The sequence below is a fragment of the Bidens hawaiensis genome, unplaced genomic scaffold (assembly GCF_021521415.1).
Source record: "Bidens hawaiensis isolate Kalapana, Puna unplaced genomic scaffold, B.hawaiensis_p1.1 tig00005935_1, whole genome shotgun sequence".
In the NCBI taxonomy this organism is placed as follows: Eukaryota; Viridiplantae; Streptophyta; class Magnoliopsida; order Asterales; family Asteraceae; genus Bidens; species Bidens hawaiensis.
In genome coordinates, this window is record NW_027491390.1 from 264,096 (window position 1) to 284,801 (window position 20,706).

The 20,706-nt window shown below is 34.0% G+C and overlaps 2 protein-coding genes and 1 pseudogene across 3 annotated transcripts; all 3 read left to right on the plus strand.

Moving 5' to 3' along the window:
- Positions 1-1,833: 1,833 nt before the first annotated feature.
- Positions 1,834-5,487, plus strand: LOC143631015 (uncharacterized; annotated as a pseudogene). Its single transcript, XR_013153278.1, has 7 exons — positions 1,834-2,406; positions 4,257-4,343; positions 4,438-4,482; positions 4,580-4,675; positions 4,745-4,842; positions 4,925-5,079; positions 5,163-5,487. The product of XR_013153278.1 is annotated as an uncharacterized LOC143631015 (transcript).
- Positions 5,488-9,347: 3,860 nt separating this feature from the next.
- LOC143631067 (two-component response regulator ARR14-like) lies at positions 9,348-13,414 on the plus strand. The gene is made up of 5 exons (XM_077099922.1): positions 9,348-9,856; positions 11,159-11,311; positions 11,396-11,794; positions 11,872-11,948; positions 12,493-13,414. Exons 1-5 carry the CDS (start codon positions 9,685-9,687, stop codon positions 13,402-13,404), a joined length of 1,713 nt encoding a protein of 570 aa, XP_076956037.1. The 5' UTR covers positions 9,348-9,684; the 3' UTR covers positions 13,405-13,414.
- Positions 13,415-16,353: 2,939 nt separating this feature from the next.
- On the plus strand, positions 16,354-20,144 carry LOC143631016 (uncharacterized). The gene is made up of 7 exons (XM_077099881.1): positions 16,354-16,424; positions 16,527-16,654; positions 16,750-16,829; positions 18,738-18,879; positions 18,972-19,121; positions 19,215-19,416; positions 19,933-20,144. Exons 1-7 carry the CDS (start codon positions 16,355-16,357, stop codon positions 20,028-20,030), a joined length of 870 nt encoding a protein of 289 aa, XP_076955996.1. The 5' UTR covers position 16,354; the 3' UTR covers positions 20,031-20,144.
- The last annotated feature ends 562 nt before the right edge of the window (positions 20,145-20,706 follow it).

Here is a 20,706-nt window from a genome sequence, read left to right on the forward strand (position 1 = left end):
CCACCGCCATCATCCACCACCCACCACATTCTTAACACTTGCTATATTTTCAAAACTTTTATGAAAATCATTTTAGAAGATTAAATTCATAGGAAAATTATTGTTTTTTTAAACTTGTTTGAAAATCATCTAAAAAGACTAAATTTATTGGAAAAATATTGTTTTTTTTTGTAACTTTTTGAAATTTCTCGTAGGAGACGAAATTCACCTGAAATGCGTCGGAGGAGATGAATTTCAAAAAAACGCGTTCGTCTTTTTTTGAAAACTCACGGGGCCGATAACTTAATTCGAAAACCATGGTTTTTCAGAAAAAGTTTTTGGCCAAAAAACTATCGGCGCAGACAGATTTGGGAGTAACTTTCACGTACCTTTACACGTGTCACACTGTGAGTGGTTAACAAATCTCACGTCACGATTACCAATGTCACGTTGGAGATAAGTTTGTATAGAATATTTTGAAAATCTCTCTATTCAAACGGACTAATTTAGAAATTTCCCCTATTATTAATAGTATCATCGATTCATTGCAAGTAAATTAAAATATACACTGCAGTTGTTTGTCACATTGATTTGCCACTTGCAAGTTGCAAGTTGCAACTAATTTACAATGACGTGTTGGAATTGTTTTACTATATTAACAAGCATTTATATATGGAAAGTTAATTAGCATGTAGAAAAGGTTATTAAGTATTTAGATAAGTGTCTATAAAATGGGGTGACTACGTCACGTGACGTCCAATAAGTAAAAGGTAAGTTTTTGTTTTTGTGGTGTAATAGTGTTGTAGCTCTATATATATACACATATATAATAATATACACACACAACACAGACGAGAAATAGCCCCCGCTCCCCCCTCCCCCCCCCCCTCGCCCCACAAATCGGCCGGGGGGAGGGTGTTTGCAGTCGCTTAAAAATTCGCCCACTACGTACAACCTAAACCTAAAGATATTTATGTATTGTTTGTTTTTATGAAAAAAATAAAATAAGAACCACCCCTTGATTTCACCCGCTTGCTTTTGTTTGATTTGAAAATGTGATGTTCCTTGGTTTTGAAAGCTGTGTGCTTTATTTTATTATATTGAGTCTAAACACTCTATCTTTAGAGAAAATTCTATTTATTTATAAAAACGTTTTTTAAGTTTTAGGAGTTATTTGAAAAAAATAAATTAAAATAAGGATTATAAATTAATCGTAACGAGTACCTTATGATTACACACGAGTAGTTGTTTAAATGTTTCTTGTGTCTCACTTCAAATCTCTTTCTCATAAAAAATTACAACTCATTACACGTTTGTCTAAAAACTACTAATTTGTTTACAAAATATATTATTTATAACCTTCAAACTTATTCCCTATTAAAAATTTTTAAAGTGAAAAAGAAAAAGAAATATAATAATGCTCGACAATTGCTCGCTGCGATTTTCGCACGGTTCCAATTTCCGTTGTTCGGTTGTAAACAAGCCAAGTATAAATCTAGCTTTCACTCGGTTCGGCTTGTGAACAACTCTAGTGTGTTATGTTAGAGAATTTTGCTCTTATAGTGATACAACAACTGTCAAATGACAGTCACAAGCTAAACTCTAAAGCAAACATAAGCTTGATTAATAAAACATAGTTTGGTCAAAATTGGAAAACAAGACCCTCCATGATCAAGAAGTATGTAGTCCTAAAACACAAAAAAAAGTCATCTTTATAAAAAAAAAAAAAAGTGATGTAAATACAATGATATACGTTATAATATCAGGGCTAAAAGTGTAATTTTCCCATATAATAAGCAGCCTTTTAAACCCTATATCAGCAGCCTTTTAAGCCGCCACTGTCATCACCATTTCATTTCTCCGATCACTTTTCCGACCAACCATGCAATCTCCGGCAATCACCAACCGCCACTTCTTCACCACCACCACCATCCACCACCCCAAACCCACCACCACCCGCCAATCCACCGTCTGAATGGCCCTCCAACCCAACGCCCCATCAATCGCCGTCGTGGGCGTCAAGAGTTTCTCTCCGTCCTCTCCGACCGCAACTTCCCATACAGCTCAATCAAACTCCTCGCCAGCAAACGCTCAGCCGGAAAGAAGTACACATTCGAAGACAACGAGTACGTGGTCGAAGAGTTAACAGCCGATAGCTTCCACGGTGTGGACATTGCTCTGTTTAGTGCTGGTGGGTCAATTAGTAAACAATACGGGCCTGTTGCTGTGGACTGTGGGACTGTGGTGGTGGATAATAGTTCTGCGTTTAGGATGGATGATAATGTGCCATTGGTGATACCCGAAGTCAACCCGGAAGCGATGGAGGGGATTAGATTAGGGACTGGGAAGGGAGCGTTGATTGCGAACCCAAATTGTTCGACAATTATTTGTTTGATGGCTGCTACGCCCCTTCATAAAAGAGCTAAGGTTGATTGTTTTGTTTGTTGGAATTACGGGTGGGTGCGGTTTGGTTTGGTTTGGTTTGGATCGGTTTTGGGCTAAATTGAAATAAAAATTGAAGCTTTTGTTAGCGTATTAATTGTTGGGATATGGGTGTGCGTTGTTCGGTTTGGGTTGGTTTTGTGATAAAACCAAATAAAAATTGAAACTTTTGTTAGCATAGTAATTGTTGGGATATCGGGGTGTATGGTTTGGTTTGGGTCAGTTTTGGGATACAACCGAACCAAAAGTTGAAAGTTTCGGGTTTTGAGTCTCTGAAAATTGTTAGGTTTTGGTTTTTCGGTTTGGTTTGGGTCGGAAGTTGAACAAAAAATCAAAACTTTGGATTTTGTGTTTTTTGAAACTGTTCGGTTTTAGTTTTTTTGGTTGGTTTCAGTTTTTTTTGTTCGGTTTGGGTTGGGGTAGAATGGAAAAAAATTAAAGCTTTTGTTAGCGTGTTAATTGTTGGGATATGGGTGTGCGTGGTTCGGTTTGGGTTGGTTTTGGGATAAAACTGAACTAAAAGTTGAAAGTTTGATGGCTGCAATGCTAAAACCGACGCTCTAAGGTTGATTGTTTTGTTTATTAGCATAGGGGTGTGCATGGTTTGGTTGGGTCGATTTTTAAACCGAACGAAAAGCCAGAACTTTGGTTTTAGAATGTTTGAAATTTGTTTGGTCTTGATTTGGTTTGGGTCGGTTTTGGGCTAAAATAGTTGAAAGTTTTGATTTTTGAATGTTTGAAAATTGTTTGGTCATGGTTTGGTTTGGGTTGGTTTTGGGATAAAACTGAACCCAAAGTTGAAAGTTTCGGGGTTTTAGTGTTTGAAAGTTGTTAGGTTTTGGTTTTTTGGTTTGGTTTGGGTTGGTTTTGGCCTGGAGTTGAACAAAAAACCAAAACTTTGGATTTTGTGTTTTTTAAAAACTGTTCGGTTTCGGTTTTTTTGGTCTTAATTGTTTTGTTTGTTGCTACAATATTTGTTAGAATTATAGGTGTGCACAGCATGGTTTGGGTTGGTTTTGGGTTAAAACCAAATAACAGAAATCAAAAACCAAAACTTTGGTTTTTGGATGTTGAAAATTGTTAGGTTTTGGGTTGGTTGCCACACTTCTTCATCTACGAGCGAAGATTGATAAGCTTGTTTGTTAGTGTCATGATTGTTTGTTAGTGTATTAATTGATAAGCGGTTTGGTTTGGGTCGGTTTTGGGCTAAAACCAGATAAAAATTGAAACTTTTGTTAGCATATTAATTGTTAGAATTTGGGTGTGCGTGGTTCGGTTTTGGAATAAAACTGAACCAAAAGTTGAAAGTTTTGGATTTTCAATCTTTGAAAATTGATGGATGTTGGTTTGTGTCGGTTTTGGAATAAAACCGAACCAAAAGTTGAAAGTTTTGGTTTGTGAGTTTTTGAAATCTATTAGGTCTTTGTTTGGTTTAGGGTTGGTTTTGGGCTCAAACTGAACCAAAAATTGAAACTTGGGCTTTTGAATATTTTGAAAACTGTTTGGCGTTGGTTTTTGGTTGTGTTCGGTTTTGGTTTTTTGGTTTTACCATGTGACTTGAAATCTTCGGGACGAAAAAAGAAAGTTTGACCCAAAAATGAGCTATGGTCTAATTCATTTTGTTATACATTTGGGCTAAAATATTTTAGTTACATATTTGTTAAGTTCTTATAGTATATTTACAATGAAAATGAAAAATCTGTAGACTTAGTTCGGTCTTATTGGTTTTTATTTGCAAAACCAAAACCGAACCGTAAGTTCAGTTTATACAAAAACATAAAACTAAACCGTCAATTTTTTTTATCTAATTGATGTTTTGGTTTCATTAATTGCAGGTATTACGTATGGTGGTTAGCACATATCAGGCGGCTAGTGGTGCTGGTGCTGCCGCTATGGAAGAGCTTGAGCTCCAGACTCGTGAGGTTTTGATTATTATTTGAATTAATATATTTTACATATATATGTTTATGAAAAAAAATATTTAATCTAAGTTTCTATTTTTTTTTTTAATTTTAGGTGCTTGAAGGGAAAAGACCTACTTGTAATATCTTCAAACAACAGGTTCGATTATTATCATTAATATTATTTAACACGTATTATTGAATTGCCAATGGATTCAAACTGGTGACTGGATTTATTTTTGTACTTTTAAATGCAGTATGCTTTTAATTTATTCTCGCATAATGCACCAGTTCTACCGAATGGATACAATGAGGAAGAAATGAAATTAGTAAAGGAGACAAGAAAAATATGGGTAAGTGTTTATTTTTATATACCGAAAAAGGTATACCTGATCTAATTTAATTTCTGTTTGTACACTTAGAATGACAAGGATGTGAAAGTGACTGCCACATGTGCGTTCCCGTTATGCGGGCCCATGCCGAAAGTGTTAACCTTCAATTTGCAAGCCCGCTTGATGAGGTATGTTTGTAGCCTTTATCGTTATTAAAATTTATGTTCTCATATTTTCGTTAATATATTTTTATTATTGTGATTTGTGTAGAATGAAGCGAGAGATATCTTGAAGAAAGCTCCAGGTGTGGTGGTCATTGATGATTGGGCTAGCAACCGTTTCCCGACTCCTTTGGAAGTTTCTAACAAGGATGACGTGGCAGTTGGTCGGATCCGTCAAGACGAGTCTCAAGATGCAAACCATGGGTCTGTAAATCTTGAACAAGTATTTGGTTTTTGTTTAAATCTGTTAGTTAATGTTTTACTTATTGTTTTTTTTTTTGGTACAGATTGGATATTTTTGTTTGCGGTGATCAAATACGCAAGGGGGCTGCGCTTAATGCTGTCCAGATTGCGGAGATGTTGATGTAACCAAGATATTTCAGGTAAGTTAACATTTTGGATCTAGATGTTGAAGGCGGCAGCGTTGTTTTGGATGTTTTTGGATCGTGTATGTATTGATTACATGTAAACATGCGTGTTGAAATCGAGTTTGTTGCATTTTTGATGGTTAAATTGGCTCGGTGACGGATTTTGGTAGTAGTTATGCTGTGGATTTGAGTTTAAAATGATCATGTTTTTTAATAAGCTTGTAAAATGTTTGTTTGGATGGATAGTTTGTATTCAAGTTTCGTGTAGTAGCTTATGAACGGATAGATGTCACCGATGTGCATGACATGAAGTGACTGCAAGACTTGGATGTAAACCAACTCGTGTAATATGTTTACAATTTGATTACAATTCATGTACTTCCTGCTATTAACCAACTCATTTAATATGTTTCATGAACGTTAGCCAAGTTGTGCGAATTGATATATATTGTGCGACTTGGTGGCAATTCAGTGTCATTAATCTTGAAAAAGATAGCTTTCTAGAGTTCATTAGGCTATTTGATTTCCAATTTGTGCTATACCATTATGTATGTGTCGTTTTTAGCAAATTTTGGGCGATGGTGTGCTTGAGAGAACGGTGTGGGGTTGTTGTGGATTATTTGTTTGATAATTTAAGCCACTAAGATCATGCCAACTCACCTAAGTTAACTTTTTTATTACTTTTTTCTTCTAGTTCTAAGAGCATCCACAACAACAAATATTCACAAACTTCCACATCAACGTCACATCAGATTTCAAACTTTTCTTAAAAATCTTTACTTTTTTCACAACAACAAACATTCACAAACCACCATATCATCACCTACCTCTACAATTAATTTATATTTAATTAAACTACTTTTATAACAAATTCAGTTTTTATGTTTCATATATATTTAAATGATACATCAAACAATTAACAAATATAACTTTAAAAAACATTTTAAGAATATAAATTTAAAAATGAAACATATATTAAACATAAAAATAAATCATTTAATGTATGTGGTGTGTGTTAATTTATAAAGTTTATTAACATATTTAATATTTTTATGAAAGTTAGAATATGCATTCAGCTATTTATTAATTATTATTGTTTGTAATTTAATTTTCCAATTTGTGTTGGGAGAAACATTTAAAATTTCCACATTGTCTTGAGTGGTGTTCACTTTTAAGTCCTTTGTAGGGTTGTAAATACAAATATGCATCAAAACCTCAATCTCCGTATTGGTGGAGTCCTTACCTTGCACAGTCTATAAAATGCCACATGTATTCAGACTTTGGGCCTTGGAGCCCGTTTCAGGTAAGTGAAATCATTACACACCATATTGGAACAATCCATATGACTATGTGACTGGACATTTTTCACTTCCACTAAGGATGCCCTAATTGATTTAACCAAAACCGGTTGATCATTTTTTCTAATAACAAACGTGTTTTATTATAGGTTGTTTACTGAATCAGACCGATCCATACTCACGTTAAATTTTAAGGGTGAATATGTTGTGTGCCAATGTTCATTACATGTATGCAATTAGCCATTTTATGGGTTTTGCTTTCTGTCAAAGTTTAAGGTACATTTATTGGTTTGAATATTATTTTGGTTCTAGTTAGCCATGCTAGATAATATATATTAGTGGTTTGGTGAAAACATGTAGCATCTAAGATTCTAAGCTAGTAAGCTGATAAAGACAAAAGGATTAAATAAGCTTACATTCTTAGTTTAATAAAAGCTGACATACTTAGTTTGATATATATATATATATATATATATATATATATATATACTCATAGTTCTATACAAAATGCATGCTTAGAAAAATAGTAATTTGGAAGTAGGGGCTAAATCGGAAATATGTGATTCTCGTTTGCGAGAACTCGCTTCTTTTGTGCCATCTTAGAGCACCTCGAATGCTCTTGCATGGAGGAGATCCAAAGAAACAAATGCTAAATTGTAGGTGAGGTTTTGATACGAAATTTGTAGGTCTTCACGTATGTTTGAATATTATTATATCTTCGATAATTTTTTGTGTGGTTTGATATTTTATACCGTTGTGGAGAAATGAGTGTTTTTGAAGAATGTTTGAAATATGATGTGACGATAAACTAATAGTTTGTAGAGGTTCCTATGTTGTGAATGCTCTTATGTCACACTTAATTAGGTGAATGTTAATAAAAGATATTCAAATGTATTTGGTAGGAATACCAAGTGTTTATTAAACCAAGACGGCAAAAAAGAATAATAAGCATAGGAAGAGATTGAATAAGATGTTTGTCTCTTAAATTGTCATGGTTATTTATAAGCGGTGTTTTTTTATTAGGTTGTCGTCACTAACTTGTACCCTGCTTTTGAACTGTAAATAGTAATAATAGTTTGAATGTCAACTGATTATTTGAATGTATTGTAAAGCTTTCAAAGGTCTTATGTGTAGCTGTCATATTAACAAACCAAAATTTACTTCCACCCATGACATAATAAAAGGTTACAAGACATTTGAAAACAAGAAAAAGCTAAACGATATAACACCAAAATCAACACACGTGTTACACTTATATATACAACGAAGGTATAAAAACCAAACATAAACAACCAAAATAAAATATTTTTCTATCAACAAACACTGAAAGTTACTATCACGTTAGGGTTTGCAATTCAGAAATAGGTGGCGGTGTAGCTTGTTGCCCGCCTACCTGCTATGTTGATGTAATATCTATGTTTCTATATAATGAAAGAAGTCATCCAAAAAAAACAATAAATTAAGCGGTGACAATAATATAAATTAATAAAATTTGTAATAACTAATATAACTATCAGTATAAAACTATAAATAGAGTAATCACTCCATTTTGTATTAGTAGAGTAAAAAATCAATAATAAGCGTAATTACTATAAAAAGTAATGTATTTGGTAGTACCAGTGTAATTATATTTAGTTATAAGCAGCTTAGTTGTTAGCATAATCATAGTAATTATTTAGTAAAACTAGAATAAATATTATTGCAGCGCAATTACTCTAGTTATACAAATAATTTCGTTATAAAAGAACAAGATGAGTTATTTACAATTTTACCACCACAAACATTTTCTTTTCATTGTTTGTTCGTGCGTTTTGCACAAAAAAAACCTACTTTATATTTAAACTAATCTGTTATTTTGTGTGTTGAGAATTACAAGAACCCCATAACATTTGTAAAATCTATTCAAAACATAATAATAAGAGGGTTATGTAAGGCTATGCGTAGTGGAGGGGCTACAAATTTGGGTGTTTTGCGTTGTGTGGCGCCCAGTCAGCAAGGGGTGAGAATTTGTTTTGGAGTGTAATGGTGTAGGGCTACAAATAGTAATATAATAATAATATATATGTATAATATATATATGTATGTATATATCACACTCACATACCCATACATGCCGGCCCCACCACGAAGAACTCGCCCCTTCTTCCAGGCGACGAGAAGAACTCGCCCCAGCCCCTTTTCGCCCAAAATCGCCGAGGGGGGGGGAGCGGTGTTCGCGCCCAAACTCGCCCAAACTCGCGCCCCACTACATATGGCCTAACTACCTACCCACTATCTTTATCTCTCCGATAAATTCACCAACATGTACGGTTCCACATCATATACAAGTGATTTATGTGGCTGTCGAAGTTCTCAACCCGTTACTCAGTGTTGTAAAAATCGCTATTGGGCGGTGAGGTGGAAACTAGCGATTAATCAGGATTAATCGGATCAAACTTTAATGTATATTTTTCAATTTTATATACACATTTTTATATGCAATTTTCAGTTTTTTATATGCATAAACATATTTTGGCCGGAAATTAGTTGGAATCTCGCCGAAAACCGCTGATTTTGGTCGGAACCTCATCGGAAACACTGATTTTAGTCGGAATCTTGCCGAAAACTGTCGATTTTGGTCGGATTTGACCGTTGACCGATTAGTTGGTCAACTACCCAAAATTGATTAGTAAAGTAGAGACTAATGATCAATCAATACCTAGTCGGGATTCTTGAAAACTACCTTACTTATACTAAAGAAAACACACATATTAAAATTTCATATAAAAATATGATTTATAAGAAGTTATATGTACGACTCCTCAAGTCATTTTCATGACATTTTTATATGTATTTGCCAATAAGGACAAATGTTTCATGGATTTATTCCCCAAAAAATATTACCAATCTCTTTATGATTATCCTTTCATTTCAATTTCATTTCTTTAAATATATTCATCATCAATCTTCTTTCTACACTCTACTCTATCAATCTATTCACATTCAATTCCCCTAATTGATCACACCCAATTTCCCATAATAAATAACCAATTTCTCAATCATTACACCAAGATCTGCTAAAACCTTTCTGGATTTTACTCCACTTGCTGTTTAATGAAATGGGTCTTGCTCAATTTTGAATTTTGATGCGTGTGGGTTGAATTATGACTACAGGGTGTAGTTTCGGATCCGGGTCCGGGTCCGGGTCGGTGGGTTGTAAAGGTGAAACGGGTGTTCCGGATCTGTTTCCGGTGGGGTTGAGAGTTCTTGTTGTGGATGATGATGTTATTTGTTTGAAGATTTTGGAGCAGATGCTTAGAAGATGCTCATATCATGGTTAGTAAGTAGTACAGTACTTTATTTATCTCTGTTTTTAGTCAGAAATTAATTTTTAGTTACTGGTTATTATAAGTTTATAAAGATTAGTGGAATATAATCATGGGTTAGCTTCATTAGTCTCAAAATTAAGGATTTTTATGGTAGATTTTAAGGATAACAGTTAAAGGGGTATTTTAGGTAACTTAAATTATGAATTTGAAATTGGAGAATGTTGATTTTTAGTTTATGAATATATTATAGGAGATTAGTTAGGAATATATGGTAGACTTGATTATGATATGAATATATGGAAGTATCTTTAAAGCAGGCCGATTTTTTATTCGGTTACTAATTGCTTTATTTAAAAAAAAAAATACTATATATGATAAGTAAGTAATTGTTTTATGTCCGGGGTGACGTACAATATTTTGAACAATGGATGTTAACGTGATTGGTAATGGCTATATTTAGCCGAGGAAAATGAGAGTTTTCGGAAAAGATATTATTATGTGGCAATATTGACGTATTTACTTACCGTTGTGTTGATGTAGGTTATGTTTTAGGTCAAATTAAATATGTTAGTAGTGCACACAACATTACAACCTCTTGAACCGATTTATTAAAAAGTGTTTGTGTGTCACATATATCTAAAGAGAGGTTTAAATACACTGACACATCCGCCGCTTCAGCAATGCTAAAATTTACCTTTCTTGACTCGCACTGACACATCCGCCGCTTCAGCAACACATATATCTAAAGAGAGGTTTAAATACAAAATGAGTTTTGCCTAAAAACTGTCAGAAGAGTTGTGAGTCTATGATCTAAACTAATTTAATACTTTAGATTGATTTTGAATTAATTAATGCCATGGAGGGGCAAAATAGGAAATTTATGCATGCGTTGACTTTCGTTTTTCATTAAATTCTAGTTCTACCATTTTTTTTAAAATTCAAATAACTTTAATATACTTTATAATCTTTTTAAAAAAAATAACTATACCATAAAATCGAGGATTGTATTCTCTTTATATTGATTATAATATCACATGCAACTTTTATTAAAAATGGATTATTATTTTTTTGAAAAATATATTACATGTGCGAAAACAACACAATTCCAAATGGACACAAATACCCCTCGCCCATAGAACCAACAACGTACATGTGGCGTATTCTCATTGCTTCCTCCACAACTCACTTTCTATGTGAACCTCCATCTGTATACAGTAGGCATACATTCGTGTATATACATGTTATATCTACATATACACGTATACATATAACTTAACCAACAACCCTCTAATTTGGTTGAGTTTTTCAGTTACGACTTGCTCTCAAGCAACCACGGCTTTGAACTTACTAAGGGAGCGAAAAAGCGGTTATGATGTGGTATTAAGTGACGTGCACATGCCCGATATGGACGGTTTTAGACTCCTTGAACTCGTTGGTTTGGAAATGGATCTTCCCGTCATAAGTATGTATTTTTCCTTTTTTTTAATCTTTGATTTAAATACCGTTTTGTAACTTTGTTAACTAAACATGATTTTATTATTTGCAGTGATGTCAGCAGACGGAAGAACGAATCTTGTTTTGAGAGGAATCCGACACGGGGCTTGTGATTACTTAATCAAGCCTATACGCGAAGAACAGTTAAAGAACATATGGCAACATGTTATAAGGAAAAAATGGAACGAGAGTAAAGAACATGAACATTCCGGAAGCTTGGACGATAAGGATCGCCATAAACGAGGCGGTGATGACAACGATTATGCTTCTTCGGTTAATGAAGGCAGTGACAGGAATGTAATGTCTCATAAGAAAAAGAGAAACGTTAAAGATGAAGATGATGGTGAAGTTGAAACCGATGAACCTGGTGGATCGAAAAAGGCGCGGGTCGTGTGGTCAGTGGAGTTGCATCAGCAGTTTGTTAGTGCTGTTAACCAACTTGGAATTGATAGTATGTGTTTCTTTATGTTTTCGTGTTTTGTTTATAAGTTGTAAGTTAAAGAAATTAATGTTGTTGTGTATTTTCAGAGGCCGTGCCAAAGAGGATTCTTGAATTGATGAATGTGCCAGGGTTGACCCGTGAAAATGTTGCTAGTCATTTGCAGGTGTGTTTGACTTCAAACTGATTAGTATAATTGGGAAAAAAAATTAAAGTGTTATGCATACATGGCAAAACAGGCGATGCGAGTCGGTGGATGATACAGGTTACCATGGGTTCGGGCCGTTTTAAATAAAATGATCCTCTGGTTTGTGCCAGAGCGGGTTGTTAAAAAATGGTCATTTTGGTATGGGTTATAAGGGGTTTTGATAAAAACGGGTTCGGGTCAAAATGGGTCGCTTTAAAATTATATTTTGGTGTGGGTTAGAACATGTCGTTTTGCAAAATGGTCATTTTGGTTTAGGACAGAACAAGTTTGGAAAAAAAAATGGGTTCAGGTCCATACGGGTCATTATAAAAGATGATCATTTTGTTTAGGGCCATAACAGGTATTTTAAAAAATTTTCATTTTGTTGTGGGTCAGAACGGGCTTTTTAAAAAATGACCATTCTGGTTTGGGTCAGAACGGATTTTGATGAAAATGGGTTCGGGTCAAAACAGTTGTATTAAAAAGCATGAATATGGAATATAACATATGTTTGACTACGCAGAAATTCAGATTATACTTAAAGAGATTAAGCAGTGTGGCACAAGGAGTGGGCCCGAATTCATTTTGCGGGTCACTAGAACCGAATCCAAAACTAGCATCATACGGAAGATTTGAAATTCAAGCATTGGCGGCCTCGGGCCAACTTCCACCTCAAACACTAGCGGCACTTCACGCTGAGCTTTTGGGCCAAACAACCGCCAATGTCGGGTTGCCAGTAGTTGATCATCAACCTCCAATGCCTTATGGTCAAACTCTCCAGTCAAACATTACAAAACAAAGTCAACAGCCCGTTATTGAGGATGTTCATTCAGGATTAGGATCATGGCACCCTAACAACATGGTCGGCAGTTACGGTCAACTGGGGGGTCAAAATGGTCATAACATGCTATTGGGCATGTTACAAAGTCAAAGTCAAATTCAAAGTCAGAAACAATCGATTACTGTTCAGCCTTCTCGTCTTGTGGTACCGGCACAATCCTCCCCAAATTTTCAAGCGGTCAACAATGGCGTTTTGGTAAATCAGGCAACTAGTTTTAACAGAAGTTCTGTTATCGGTGGTCAAAGTGGTCAAACCGCCGCTGCTAATCTTTCCGTTAAAGAAATGGGCGAGAAACAAATTTCGTTCGGTGAATCCGCACACGTGCTCGATCAAGGACCGCTGAGGAGTCTCGGGTTTGTTGGTCAAAAAAGTCAAATCCCAAGACGGTTTGCTGTGTATGAAGCGGAATCACCGACCAACAGCTTCAATCCCGGGGAAAATAATAATAATAACAATAATAATAATAATAATAATAACAATATTAACGGGAGAAGAATAAAACAGGAGCCTAATATTGAATATTTAGAGAATTCTAAAACAGGCAGACCCCATCGCGTGTCTCAAAACGATCTCATGAGCGTCTTCTCAGAATAGGTACATTTTGACTTTTGTTGACTTCAAAACTGATGCTTATGTGGCTATAGTTTAAAATCTTGAATTAAAACCAGTGGCCCATTTACAATAAATTGTAGCATCCATATAAAATTTGAAACTTGAAAGCAGTGTGTTTGACTTTAAAAAGTCAAGAAGAATGACTGTGTTTGTTTACCTGAAACAGGTTGATTTCATGCTGGAGATGAAGAAGGAAAGCTGCTATTAAGTAGGATTAGTATTGAATAAATTATTATTATTATTATTATGATATCAACACTGAAGAAAGATCTATCTCAACCTCATTCATTAGTAGTTAATAGAAATATTTAGTGATGGCTATTATTAACTTATTAGTTATTATTATAATCTCTTATGGTGATATTTTCTCCAAATATAAGTTTCTGGCTTCATTGCATTGTTGTCATAAATGATAATACAGTTTTGGGTATGATTATGAAAATCAAATCAGGTTTTGTAAAAGGTAGTCCAAAAATACTCATCAAGATCTTCAAGAACATAAGAAATAACGTACAAACTAAAAAGGCGTGTTAACTGTGCGAATCAAGTAATGTAATTATATATGCAAGTAGTGTAATCGTATAAGTACATCGTAGGACGTAGGGTAATTACACTATGTTGTAAATTACACTACATTATAATTAGATTATATTGTGGGTGTGGTTACTGTACAATAATTGTTTAACGTACGATAGGTACGCGATACGCTCAAAGGCAAAAAACTAAAACGCACAAAGGCAAAAATACTAAAACACTTGGCCAAAAACCTAAACCGCTCAAAAACGGTTTTCGTGATAAAAAGTAAAAAATTGATCGATTAACGATCCAAACTGTTTGTTTCGGTGAACCAATGATTACTTGGATATGTATTGACGATTTCAAGATCTAGAGATCTTGTGATGTGACTTCGTGGATCGATTTCATTAATATAAGTATAGTATTCTTGTACCTAATGTACGTTAAGCAATTATTGTATTCCATCTTTATATTGTATATATAATTACACTATTTGATTTCCACAATTAGCACGTTAATTCAATTTGTATTTGATCAAAACCCAATATATGGAAACAATTTGAAAGCGTCTATAAAAATAACTATAACAGTAAAAGTCAAAATTTTAACTTGGTTTTTAACAAGGTAAACATGACTTATAAATAAATAAGATGGATATTATTTTGAGTTGAAAAGGTTTGGCTTCAGATAAGAATATATTCATCAAGAAGAAGATGATAATAAATTCCGAAAGACCTTTTAATGATGATAAAATTAGGAGTTGATACTAAAAGCCTTTATTCTATAGAATAAAAGGTATCATCACATGATCAATAACAACGAATGTACATAATTTAATGACAGAATTAGATACTTTTTCATGTCTATAAATTATTAACCAAACCTCCAATTGTTTCACATTCAATCCCCCCCCCCCCCCCTCTTCTCTCTCATCGATCACACCCGTACTTAAATGATTTCCGGTTTCCGTTATTGATAATTCCTTTGGCTGGCCGGTTTATTTAATTTGTTTGAAGATCGATGTTAGAAGTCAGAACAATTGCTTCGGAGATGCTCGTATCATGGTCAACGACCTGCCATTTACATAGTGGCCAACTTAGCCGACCATAAATCGGTAGCACGTTTTCGTTCACCGAAAACATGACCTAAGACGATCTCTTTATGATGGTTACACGATACCATTTTAAGCGGTTAGGTTTTTCAGCCAAGGTTTTTGTTCGAAGCATTAGAAATTTGGGGTCTGTTTTGGGTTGGGTTGGGTTGGGTGGTCAATAAGGTGAACCACACAACCTGGGGTCATGAGTACATAACATGTTTTTGGGTATGTTATGAAGTCAAAATCAGTTCCCCACAGGGTTGAGGGTTCTAGTTTATGATGATGTTATTTTGATATAAATGCTTCGAGATGCTGGTATCGTGGTTAGTAGTTTGTCTTTGTTTCTGTTTTGATTATGAACAAACTAAAGACTATGATACGAGCATCTACGAAGCGTTTGTTAAAAAAGTTTGAGAATGTAGAGTGGGTCAGGGTTGTTTCATACAATGTGACTAAACACAATAAAGACAATCATCATATGTTTATACCATTCGCATTTGCTACTTTTGGTTTCATAGTGTATGAGGCAGAAGAGACGAGGATAAGGCATACATATGGGATGATACGAAAACAAAATCCTAAAATAATATTATGATAGTGTACCTAAAAAGGTTCCAAAGGCTCAAATGAGATGAGGAAAAGGTGTGATGATGAGAATGATATATAACTGATGAAAAGCGCTTACAAAGAAGAGTCGGGCAACAAAAACCTGACTTGAATGATCCGAATAACTTGTACAAATATTTTCATTTTCCAATTAGGTCTGAAATCAATTGGATTTAGTTTTTGTCATAATAATAATAATAATAATAATAATAATAATAATAATAAAATGCCTAACCTTATCAAATCCATAGGTTAATCATACTCTAACGAAGTATAGCATTAAACTAAAAAAATTTAAGAGGTAGACAATTTTTATGAAGCGTATGCCTCCCGATTTCTAAAAAAGATTACTAATTTATAATATAAAACTATAAATCGATTTCAACTCATAAGCCGCACCGTTATGATTAATTGATTATGATCTGATATTAGATTTTTAAAAGTAAAAGAGTTACTTAAATTAAATTTATACTAAAACTATGAATCGATTTCAACTCATAAGCCGCACCGTGCTAGTTTACCAGCCGTCAACGCGTCTTTTAAACTATATGAGTGCTAATCAATACCAACTATTTTGGTCGTTACGTTTTCAAGTTTACTGTCGCAACCGTTACGAATCTAACCAACACGAAACAAACTCAAGCTTACGAGTAAGAGAATAATAATAATAATACATCATAGAAGATGAAAATATAGGTTTGTGGTTATTGGCAGATGTTGATTAATCGTGCGTCCGTACACAGGAACTTGTTATCTCTCATGGCTTCCAAATCTCAACGCAAACGTAACTTCTTAAATAAACCCTAATTTATTATTATTACTTTATTATTTAACCTCTCGTTTCTTCGTTGTATGTGAAATTATTAACGTTTATTTACGATAGCAGTTGCAGAGTCAACAATGCAAGCCACCAGTAATAAGAAACCCAGGTCAATTTCAACTTCAACTTCAACTCAACCATCATCTTCAATGAAAGACTCATTCGCCCAATATGCTGAATACCTTAATCAATTGGTAACCATTCACGCTCTATTATCATTCAATTATCTCAAATGTTAAACTTTTTATAACCTATTTGATAATCAGGGCTTAATTGATGGTTATTGCAGAACGATAAGAGGGAACGAGTGGTTAAAGCCAGTCGTGATATCACGATTAACAGTAAAAAAGTAATCTTTCAGGTTCACAGGTGAAATTGCTATCTTAATTACGAGCCGCTCGCAAGCTGCTCGATGAAAAGCTTGAAATGAGCTGAGCTTTATCGAGCCCGAAATAAAGCTTGTTTAGTTATCGAGCTTGCGCTTAAGTCTTGTATGGGAAGATCGTTTAGGCTCGTTTAAGTTGCTATACACAAGCTTATTCTGAGCTTAGGCTAATTAAAATTTTCTCAACATGTATAAATATAGTTAAAAAAATGTGTATAGTTTAATTAATAAATGATAAACAAGCCGAGCTTGAGCTTTAGAAACAGAGCTTGAAATGAGTCTGGTTTGAGCTCTCGTAAGTCAAAACGAGCAGAGGTTCGGCTCGTTTAAGGTACTATATACAGCTCAATACATGCTTAGGTTCGTTAAGGTTTTGTCAGGATTTATATATATATATATAGGGGTGGGTTAACGTACAATAATGGCTTATCGTACATTAGGTACGCGACATTCCAGAGCGTTTGATTAAAAAAACGCGCTGTGGCAATTTCGTAAATAACCCAACAATAGTTTGCGATCAAAATTCGTCGATTACAAATCAACTCTGATCCAAATTCGGAACTTGTCGCTCAATCTAATCCAATTTCTAAACTCTAATCACAACTTACAGTATGAAATCTCAAAAGTCAAAAACCAAAATTTAAATAGAACGTCATTGAACATTAAAAATCTTCAAATTGATCAAATATTGATGATTTAATCAATCGAATTGATGTGTAAGAGGCTTTAGAATCATCAATCAATTATGAAAAAACAGATTAACATGCTTAATTGAGCTATGATTAGGGTTCATGTTTAAACGTTCTGCTCAAAGTTTAAACGTTCTGGCCAAAATGAACACCAAAATGATGGTTTAATCAATCGAATTGATGTGTAGAAGTATTTAGATTCATCAATCGATTATGGAATTGCAGAAATTATGCACTCAATCGAGCTCTGATTTTCGAAATAATATGTTTAAACGTTCTGAAACAAAACTGAAGACCTATAAACGTTCTGATACGTTCAACGAAGTTCTGGGTGTTCAAAAAAAATGATCATCTTTAAACGTTCTAATACTTTCAATGAAGTTCTGGGTGTTCAAAAAAAAATGGACATCTTTAAACGTTCTAAGAAGTTCGGGGTGTTCAAAATAGTTTAGAAGTTCTGAACTTCTAAACAGAACTTCTAAACTAACAAAAAAAATCAAACACCTAAAGTTCAGAACTTCTAAACATAACTTCTAAACAAAACTTCTAAAATTAACAAATGTTAAATGTTGTGTTTTTTCAAATGTTAAACCTTTAAAACGTTCAGGCATAACCCACTATAAACTGAAAAAATTAATCGACCGAATCTTCAAATTGATGATTAATAAAGATCAATTTAAAGGTTAATTGATGAATTAGGTTCATCAATTTCAATTTTATCAAAAATATTAACAAACCTGTGAACAAAATAATAGACGACGATGTATGATGATTGTGGATGGTGGCTTCGACAGTTGACGAAATCGTTGTACGATGAAGATTGCTGAATGGTGACGATGAAGGTGGACGGAATCGATGGGAGCAGTGGATCAGATTTGACAAAATTACAAAACTGCCATCGCGTTAAATTGAAGATCGACGGGGATACGAGTCGCGTACGTATTGTATGATAAACCATTATTGTATTGGATCCTTTATCTCTCTCTCTCTCTATATATATATATATAAAATAATTGAAAATGTATATAAATTAATTAATAAGTAATAAACGAGTCGACTTGAGATTTAGAAACAGAGCTCGAAACAAGTCTAGCTTGAGCTCTCGTAAGTCAAAACGAGCCAAGCTCAGGCCCGGCTCAGCTTATTTACACGTATAATACTATAATTTTTCTTATTTTATTCCCATTCTGTTATCTGTAATAGAATTAGCAAAAATAACAAAGATGAGGTGTTGGAGAAAGCAGAAAAGGATCTGTCAAATGTTAAAGATCAGCATATAGCTCGGCTAGTAAACGAGTTACAAGGAACTGATTTCTGGAAGCTAAGACGTGCATACTCTCCCGGGGTTGAATCTTCTTTCCGTCTTTAGCCTAAATGTTACAAATTTATCCATCACATTGTTTAAATTAAACAACAAGTCTTTTATATGTTGTGCAGATACAAGAATATGTTGAAGCTGCAACATTTTGTAAATTCTGCAGTGCTGGCACCCTGTTGAATCTCGATGAGATAAATGAAATGTTGTTACCGTTGAGTGATCCTTCTTTAGAGCCTTTGCAAATTAATACTCTTGATTATATATTAGGGGTATGTTTTGTTACATTGTTATATACTTATATTTAAGATTTCAAGTGGTAAAGTGATATATGTAATATCTAATATGCTGGCTTTTTTGTTTAGCTTGCTGACTTGACCGGGGAGTTGATGAGGTTGGCGATTGGGCGAATATCAGATGGTGAACTTGAGTATGCTCAAAAAATATGCAGATTTGTGCGTGAAATTTACCGAGAACTTACGCTTGTGGCTCCGAAAATGGATGATAGTTCAGATATGAAAACTAAAATGGATGTGATGCTTCAAAGCGTGATGAAAATAGAAAACGGTATGCTTTTTTATTCTTTTTGTAACCATGAAAACCATTAGGGAAAACTCACAGTGTTATGGATTTAGTAGCTGTTTAAAGGTTTTGGGGCTCAACTGTAAAATAGGCATAGTATGTGGCTAGATTTGTAAGTGTCAACCAACTTTGTTAGTTGGTTGATTGAGCTGTATATGTTAGTTGAGAAATAAGAAAACAATATCGAATAAGAAAATGTGCGATGCGCACGCATCACCTATGCAAGGGGTTTGCTATTAATAAAATATTTATAGATAATGTTTTAACTTACTAACTTGTAAGCATTAAAAATATAAGAGATTAAAATAATTATATTAAAGAAAAAGCATTAGATTTGTTATTGTTAACTAAACTTGTTTGTTTGTTGATTGAACTGTGTATGTATGTTAGAGAAATAAGAAAACGATATCGAATTGTGACCCTATTCTCTATGTATGTTAACACACGCCCGCCACGAACTATAGAATCAGGTTAATGTATTTCTTATATTTGGTTTTTCAGCTTGCTTTGGTGTTCATGTGAGGGGATCGGAGTATATCCCGTTTATTGGGTCGGATGATACGAGTTACACATCGTTAGGCGCTCGTGACTTTGAATAATGAAGTAAAACTTTTTTTTTCTTTTTGGTTTTGTGAATTATGATGTAAAATGACATCGGTATCGTTAACTTATGAGCCCATGTTTTGAGATTTAATGGTGTTCTGATGATGTTTGCTTTGGTTAATAACTTAATATCTATGGTGAATGGGTCGTGTTTGGTAAGGTTTATTTGTTCGTTTATAAGTTGACTTATGTAAAGTTAACGGGCTGGTTATTTTTTTTATCAGTACACCTAAAACGGGTTATCTGAGAGGGAGGGAGAGTGCTTTTGGAGTCGTTTTTTAGTTGTGAGAAAGGAAACCCCAGGCGTGACGAGTAAAGATTACAGACTGGCGTGTTTAGCCCTTATACTTAACATGCGGAAAATGTGGTAGAGGAGCGAGGGTACATTATGGTACAAGTTTTTAAAAAGTGGTCCTTTTATATTACTTGTAAGTTGTAACTAATAAATATATATATATATATATATATATATATATATATATATATATGGCCTATGGTCACAATTGAAGGGCTACAACTTAATACAATATTATTTGCAACTTGCTAGTAATGTCTTAAATCTTAATGTAGTGTAGAATTATTTTTCCCATTAACGATCATTAATATATTTATGAGTTTCGTACCTAAATATTTATATATGTGTCTAATAAAAATAATCTCCCAAAACAAGTA